The 7,882-nt window shown below is 37.2% G+C and overlaps 2 protein-coding genes across 3 annotated transcripts; one reads left to right on the plus strand and one right to left on the minus strand.

Annotated features, from left to right (window-relative positions):
* Positions 1 to 45: 45 nt before the first annotated feature.
* On the plus strand, positions 46 to 3,041 carry LOC113707391 (glutamyl-tRNA(Gln) amidotransferase subunit C, chloroplastic/mitochondrial-like). 2 transcript variants are annotated; one of them, XM_027229698.2, is made up of 6 exons: positions 46 to 438; positions 603 to 643; positions 1,343 to 1,398; positions 1,977 to 2,028; positions 2,139 to 2,224; positions 2,735 to 3,041. In XM_027229698.2, the coding sequence occupies exons 1-5, from the start codon at positions 190 to 192 to the stop codon at positions 2,212 to 2,214; spliced, it is 474 nt and encodes a 157-aa protein (XP_027085499.1). In that variant the 5' UTR covers positions 46 to 189; the 3' UTR covers positions 2,215 to 2,224; positions 2,735 to 3,041. The 2 variants fall into 2 exon arrangements, with proteins under 2 accessions (XP_027085499.1, XP_027085498.1); XM_027229697.2 differs by having other exon boundaries at positions 2,782 to 3,041.
* Positions 3,042 to 4,576: 1,535 nt separating this feature from the next.
* LOC113706141 (pentatricopeptide repeat-containing protein At2g29760, chloroplastic) lies at positions 4,577 to 6,869 on the minus strand. The gene has a single exon (XM_027228032.2). The coding sequence runs from the start codon at positions 6,727 to 6,729 to the stop codon at positions 4,723 to 4,725; it is 2,007 nt and encodes a 668-aa protein (XP_027083833.1). The 5' UTR covers positions 6,730 to 6,869; the 3' UTR covers positions 4,577 to 4,722.
* Positions 6,870 to 7,882: the final 1,013 nt, after the last annotated feature.

A 7,882-nucleotide genomic window follows, 5' to 3' on the forward strand; every position in this document is an offset into this window, starting at 1 on the left:
TTATCTAACAAAACTAAATATATAAAGCTACAAAGTTATCTCAGCTGTGAAACGGGCCATCGGTAATTGGACTCCAACCTCCGAATCAGGCCAACGTCCGCCAAAACAGCCCCGATAGACGTCTACCTAAAACAGGAACTTGCAGAGTTGAAGCTGTAATTTTCTCGCTTTTTCAGTAATCTGCAAAAAATGGGAAGCAGAGCTTTCATGGTTTTGCTAAGTCACAGAGGAGCATACATTAATCCTTCTGCTAATGCTGCCCAACTTTTCTTGACTTTCGGGCAAAGCCCATTTTCTCCTGTGAAGAAGAAATGTCTTGTAGAACGCAGGAATCATAGGACAAGCCACAACTTCTCCACCGCAGCAAACTCTAGCCTTGAGCCCCCTAATCTTCCTCGTTTGGCTGAAACTGCTCGAATTTCCCTCACCCCAGATGAAGTATTACTACTATATATTGCCCTTTTCTTCCTTGTCTTCATATCCATGTGTACTCGTATAATTGATGACTTCGAAGTCCGTGTTTTTTCTTTAAGCAGAGTTGCAAAGGTATATTTTTGGATTGTAATCTTTATTTTTCCCCTTCCCTTGTTGGGTGTTTACAGGTGGAAGAATTTGCTCCTAAAATGAAACAAGTGGTTGATTGGTAATGTATCTTCTTTCTTTCTTTCTTTGGCTGTCTCCCTTTCTTATAACTAATAACATATGCATGTATGATTGAAATGTGGGAGTTTGCTGAAGAGCCTTATATTTATCATTTGTTTGCGGAACTTAAAAATTGAAGTTTTATGAATACTGATCATAGTTTTAGGCTTCTACACTTGAATGTCAGCCTGACTGGTGTAGTTTTGATTTTCCCTGTGAACTTTTGTGTATTGGTTTGCTCTAAAATCTGATATGAAATGACATAAAAAAAATTGATATAAGTGTTTGTAATTTACAAAATCAGAGATGTGGGTTTTGTTCCAAATACAATGCTCTTTTATAGTATGGTCTTGGACTGGAGTATTTTATCTATGCTTCTTCATCATAATTTGAGTGAATCAAATTAGTTTACAGACTGATTTGCTGAAACTCGTGTAGTTCTTAGTAGCATTCAAATGCAGTCTAGAAGCAAGTTTTGGATCCAGAAAGGATCATTCGACTGATCTCCCTGAATTTTTTTCACCGACATGAAGTTGTTTTTATAAATCTGATGTCATAAAAGGGTAGTTTCAGGGTATGAGCTATGTTGATGATTGTCTCTGTGGGATTGGTATAGTTTTTCCTTTGTAACTAGACAGGCCATTGCTTTGTTCTAATTTTTAAAGGCTTTCTTGTAATTGGATGATTCTTTATGAAACAGGTTTGGGCAACTCCAAGCTATTGATCTTGAAAGTATTGAGCCAGCAATGCGAGCAGGTACTTGACAGTTTTGAATGAAAATCTTTATTTGGTAGCTAGTCTATAGTTGAAACGCTTGATAAGGCTTACCTTTTGGTCCAATTTTGGAACTCTAAAAAAGAGGTCAGGCTTTCTGTAACATTAAAGAATGAAAGTATTTTTTTAATCTGCTCCTTCCTTTTTATTTCTTTCAGGCATTATTGTGTCTACCTCTTGTTCTACTTGATTTATTTAAAATTATTCTCAGCATGTTCAATTGCTTATCATTGAAAATATCTAGCATTAGCTGATTTGAACCCAAAAGGTGGGAGATTTGTCAACTTAAAGTGCAGGAGACATCGTGCTGATAACATGCAATTGGAATTTAAATTGGCATGTTTTCATATTTTTTTCAATGTTGCTCCACCCCAGCAACCAGAATATTGATATTGCTACTGATGATCCTTTCTTGCTTTGACAATCTGTCATATAAGTGAATAAGAATATAAGCACGAACAAGACATGCCTTCTTGGTTTCATCTACTGCTATTGTCCTTTGACTGCAGATTTTATACTTTAGTTACAAATTCATTTGTTGGAAATATGTTGAACTGCAGATACTGAAGATGACAATTCACGTGATGATTTACCTCAAATTTTTGAGAATCGGTTGGTATCAGGAATATCTGTGATCTACTACTGTTCAAAGTAGCATTGCATCTCTGTCTGCAATTATAAGAATCATCACTTAATCTTAGATGAACACACGTTCTCAACAGGGAAGCAATAATAAAAGCTATGCCAAGCTATGAGGAACCTTATATCAAAGTTCCAAAGGTCTTGAACAAGGAGTAGAACTCTACTGGTGTGTTTTCCTCCTCTCATAAGTGTTACTTGAATATACTAAGGTTGCTTATGAAGAACGTCTTACCTCATCTATGTTTAGCCTCTTTGCATTCGCACTTTGTATTTTCTGTTTTTATGGTCTTGTTTTTGGTTGCTCCATGTCAAACTTCAAAATTTACCTCTCTTGACTCTTTTGTTTTTAGGTTAAACGGGAATTATGAATGGGGTGTGATCCCAGTCAATTTACATACATAAGCTTGCATTACTGATTTTCAAACTTACAAGTAGCATGAGTTACATTCCTAGTTCTTTTTTCTTGTGTTTTTATGATCATTAGCTCATGGCATCTTGAATTCTTTTCTATGGTTGACTTATACTGGAAATACCAGTTTGATGTACTTGCGCCAGTTGATTATGTATCTGTGTAATCATTTGCATTCAGTATATTCACAGTTTAAGTAGTTTGGTGCATCTTTCTAGTCTCTAGGTATCTTTATATCACATACTCTTATCCCATCTTACTGGACAGGGTTGTGGAATGCACCAATTAACAAATTATGGGTTTGTGTTGGACAGAATACATGATGAAGCTGGACTGAGCTTCTAGTTTCTGACAAGATAGTGAAACCCGTTCGGCCTCCCCAAGTACGCAAATCTAAATTTTAAGGAGCTGTAGAATCCATTTTCTGATTCATAGTTCTCCCAATAAAATAGGGGATTGTGCTTTGTTACAGTTTTTGTATGTTCAGAATATTATAGTACGTTTGAGTTGAAATTATATTTGACTGTAAAAACATGAGAAAATTATTATGATTGACATGCTGCTTGAAAAGAAATGCAACAAGGACTGAAGGAATACAACTACAACCTAAATTTGTGGACAAAATTTGGACAACAATGACAATTTAAACTGACAACTTGCATTCAGATGAAGGTTTCGAGATAAACAGTATAAGCACAACAAAACAAACAAAAAAAAAAAAAATCATCAAAGCTCGGGTTTGGTTAATTTGGAGCAACAGATTGCCCTTTTCCTGAAATTCTGGTCATAATTTCCTGTTACAAAATAATGCTATACATTCTTGCTTGACAGTTCATCTACCTCCCTGATATTTGATGTATTGGAGTCTTATCTTCTTCAAAGTTTCAAGAACACTTTTCATGCAAGTCTTTCCTTGGGAGATTCAGACACACAACGCAAGTCCAGTTCCATGATTGATGATATGGACCTTTCGACTTTTCTGGTATAGTTGTTCATTTGGTTTCAACAAGTTAGCATCTATAACTTGAAGAATCTCACTAGGCATCAAACCTTTAACCCAACCCTTCAGGTTCAAATACTCACCAAATATTTCACAGCAGGGCTAGTAGTAGTAGTGTTGGTTATTCCTTCAACATATCACAGAGACAGGTCCGAGAGTCACTTCTTTCACTGTTGAGTGTTCTCCACCCTCATTTGGTACAAACTTGACAACAATGCAAACCTTCTTCTCTCCTCAAAACATATTCAGTACAGTGGCTGGTTGTACTCTACTTTTTGGTGCAGCAACCCAGTTAAGTGAAAGGACGATTGCTCAATTCTATTCTTCTGTGCATCTTGCTTTTAGAGATTTTTTTTTTTTATTTTTTGAACATTAAATCTAACCATTAGCTATCCATCTTGTTTTCAGGAGAACTTTTTCTTTGAATTCAAAATCAAATATTTAGCAACAAGGCTAGTTATTATGTATACTTTATTATTTCCCTCCAATTTCATCAATATCTATACAATATTTATGCTATATATAAATGGAGAGCAGTAGTGGTTGGTATAAATATTTTCTGTCGTTTTTCAAACTTTCAATTTTGCCCCTACATTTTTTTTTACCCTAATCACCTGATCACATTTCTTGACACAACCGCTCATAACTACTCCAAGTATTGCAACTACCAAATAATCTATTTTTTAATTGAAGAAAAAATTACCTATAAATTGAAGGTTGTTAATGAAAAATTCGTATAAAATTTATTAGTGTAAAAATAAAATTCACAAAGTCTAAATTGCACACACATTGGGCGTGCCTTTAACATGACTATAAATTGATCAATTTTAATATTTCACAATAGCCAGTTTTACAGCAAGTTGACGAATGCAACGCCAAACAATAGAATAAACAAACCTTCAGACTTGGTTCTTTGGAGGTAACTTCATCCAAACTTTGAGGATGCTAATTGGCTCGAGTACAACCTCGACTCCATTTCCATGGGCTTCACCCTTGTGCTATGCACTAACAACCCCTACCTGTTTCTGTTGTACTGACACCTGCGATTACTGCCATGATCATACTCCAATCAAGCTACATCTCTGCACTTCCTGTGTTCTTAATCTGATCCATAGATTTGCAGCATGGTACCAACGCTGTTCAAGGAAGTTGTACAGTATCTTCAAGTGAGCATGGAATGAGGCATGATCTTACAAGTTACGGTAGGCAAATATGTTCGCAGGATTCCTCACCAACAACAAACTGCTCTCAGTGACTAAATCTCGTCCACCTCAAAGAGTACAGTAGAAAGGCTATACATGTAGCCGTCAGATCTTAGATGATCCATGAACTGATCAAGCAGATTGTAGATTGCCCTTGAATCTGCATGCCTTGAATCTGCATGCCTTTCGTCACTCACCATGAATTCATGTATATTGCCGCAGATTTCAATGGAACTAACTGCATCATGCTTTTTGATACCATTATCATTCATCAATTTTCTTATATTCTTCATGTCTCCCCATCTTTTAGCTTCAGAATAAATGTTTGACATGAGCACATAGAGCCCACAATGACTAGCATATGGTTCCTGCTCCAGCAGCTGCTTTAGGACCTGCTCTGCAATTGTGATATTATGATAAATCCTACAAGCATTCAATAAAGAACTCCAAATAACAGTGTGTGGCTTCATTGGCATTCTTCCTATCAGCTTTACTGCTTCATCCAAAAAGCCTCCACGCCCAAGAATATCAACCATGCAAGCATAATGCTCAATTTCACGTGGTACTCCATACACAGAACTCATTTTGTCAAAGTAATACCACCCAATGTCTGTTAGACCACTGTGACAACAAGCAGATAATAAGCCAATGAAGGTGACCTTGTCAGGCCACTTTCCACCAGCTTGCATCTCTTCAAATAGCTGAATGGCTTCATGTCCAAACCCATGAAATGCCAGGGCTCCAATCATGACATTCCAGGAGACAATATTCTTCTCTGGCATCTCATTAAAAAGATCAAATGCATTTTCAAGAGAACCACATTTTGAGAACGTATCTATAAGTGCATTATTCAAAGTAACACTAGAGTTTATGTTGTTACAGCGGATATAATCCTGAACTTTATTCCCCATCACCAAATCACCAAGTTGGCAACAAGCTGAGAGAACGCTAACCAAAGTAATCTCATCAGGCTCCACTTTAGAGTTGCACATTTCAAAGAAGAGATCCAATGCATCCTGCAAGCAACCTTCATGGATACAACTTGACATCATTGAATTCCAAGAAACAACATTTTTCACGGGCATTTGGCTAAAAATATCCTTGGCTCTTTCAAGGCAACCATGTTTGGCATAAGCAGTAAGGAGAGAGGTCCAAGAAACGACATTTCTATGGACCATACGATCAAAAAGTGTTTGTGCTGCGTGAAGGTCTCCACACTTAGCATACATATCAAGAAATGCATTTTGTAAAACAATATCAACACCGATCCCATTTATGACAACATTGTGGTGAACGAACTTCCCCAACTCCAAGTTGCAATCATGAGAACAAACAGAAAGCAAATACATAAGAGTAAAAACATCGGGTTGGATACCTCTACCCCTCATTTCAAGAAACAGTAAGAACGGTTGTTCGCCACAACCCACTCTCGCATACCCACCAATCATCGAATTCCAGGAAACCAAAGTCTTTTCCATGATTTCATCAAACACCTTCCTGGCGGAGGCGATAGTCCCACAGCGAACATATACATTTATAAGACCATTTTCAACACAAACATGAGATTCATATCCTAATTTAACAGCCATCAGATGAACTAAAACACCATCTCTATAACTCTCTTTAATACCACAAGCCTTCAGAACAAAAGGAAACGTAAATTCATTTGGAAAAATAGCCGAAACAATCATTTGCTTATACAGTATCACAGCCTTTTCTGGATCTTCACTATTTGCATAACCCCGGATTAAACTGTTATACACGTAACGGTTTCGCTGAGGAATTTCATCAAACAGTATCTGCGCATATTGAATATCACCCCATGGTGAGAGTGCATAGGACGCTATGAGTTTGTTTACAGTTAAGTCACGATGGGCTAGGCCATGGACGATGATTCGGGCGTGCAGACTCTTGATTCCTTTCACGGATAAGCATTTTTTGATGAGGGAATGGAGGGCTTGGAGCCGAGGAGATTGAACATTGTGAGCGAACGACGACGAAGTAGTAAGCTTACAATTAAGGCGGGCAGCGACGGTCAAGTACCCAAGAGATTTGAACATATCAGTCCCACGTCGGACTTCAATTCTGCTTGGCTCCGAAACTTCTCCAAAGTAATATTCACTCCACACTCCACCCTCTGCATCCTTGTAATCTAAACCTTGAGATCTCCTCCCTTTATCTTGTAACCATTCGAGCAGGTTTCAACCATCAGGACTCACTGTCAATTTCCCCGGCATAAAATCAGAAGCCCAAAGCCACAATCATGTGTCCATTACCTCCGCCTACCCTGAAGCTCATCCAGAGTACTCCAAAAGTTACCACCTCATTTGCCAAGAGCACAAATGAATCAACCTAATTGAATTTTGACTCAACGAGTCGAATTTCAATTTAATTTTTTAAAATTTAAACCCGAACTCAAAATGTAAAGTTGAAGTTCAAACTCAGGCTCTCAAGCATAAAAAAAAAAACTATATAATTATTTTTATTTTTAAGAAAAATAAATAAAATAATAATTTTATTAACAAATAATAAAGTATTAAAAAACATTATATATATAATCGCACCAACTCGCGAGCTAACGAGATAAATGTCTTTAAACTCGAGTTCGCCTTGATTAACTCGAACCACTCACAAGCCGATTCGTTTGCAACCCTAGAAGAGACTTGCTGGAACAAAAGCTATCAGACAATTAAGAATCAGTTGTGAACCAGACCACAAAAATCAAACGCTCAAGCACACCATTGTCCAAGAATATCTGATGCCACCACTTTGTTTCAACCCCAGCTGTGCGAGGGAAGAGTTAAATCTGTTCAAACGGTACTCAAATGGTAGCGTAGGCTTGAAATGACTCGATAAGCAGGAGCAATGCTATCACATATAAGCACACCGCATTGCTGACATTCGACAAAAAAAAAAACAGTAAATAGGGTACGAAGATCAATAATAACCACCGCAAAGCAACTCTATATGAATAGATGGCATGGCAACAAAACCATGTATGAATCGATGGCCTGGAAGACAATAATACAATACATCCATACTAAATCATTAGCATTATTAAGTAGAATGAACGACTCTCTCTTGCTGGAATTGAAAAGAATTAACAACTAGAAGAAATCTATTCCTTGCGCATATCCATTTACATTTACATTGCAAAAGCTACAGCTGCACATCAAAAATGGTCAGCTACACACATGATGCCAATCTCTTTTA

This window comes from Coffea arabica, chromosome 8c (genome assembly GCF_036785885.1).
Source record: "Coffea arabica cultivar ET-39 chromosome 8c, Coffea Arabica ET-39 HiFi, whole genome shotgun sequence".
Lineage (NCBI taxonomy): Eukaryota > Viridiplantae > Streptophyta > Magnoliopsida > Gentianales > Rubiaceae > Coffea > Coffea arabica.

What these genes read in the sequence shown, in the direction of transcription:
- LOC113707391 (XM_027229698.2), top strand. Translation starts at nt 190, where the DNA reads ATGGGAAGCAGAGCTTTCATGGTTTTGCTAAGTCACAGAGGAGCATAC. An exon ending in TGAGCCAGCAATGCGAGCAG is followed by an intron (nt 1,399 to 1,976) that starts GTACTTGACAGT and finishes GTTGAACTGCAG; the next exon opens with ATACTGAAGATGACAATTCA. An exon ending in CCTCAAATTTTTGAGAATCG is followed by an intron (nt 2,029 to 2,138) that starts GTTGGTATCAGG and finishes CGTTCTCAACAG; the next exon opens with GGAAGCAATAATAAAAGCTA.
- LOC113706141 (XM_027228032.2), bottom strand. Translation starts at nt 6,729, where the DNA reads ATGTTCAAATCTCTTGGGTACTTGACCGTCGCTGCCCGCCTTAATTGT.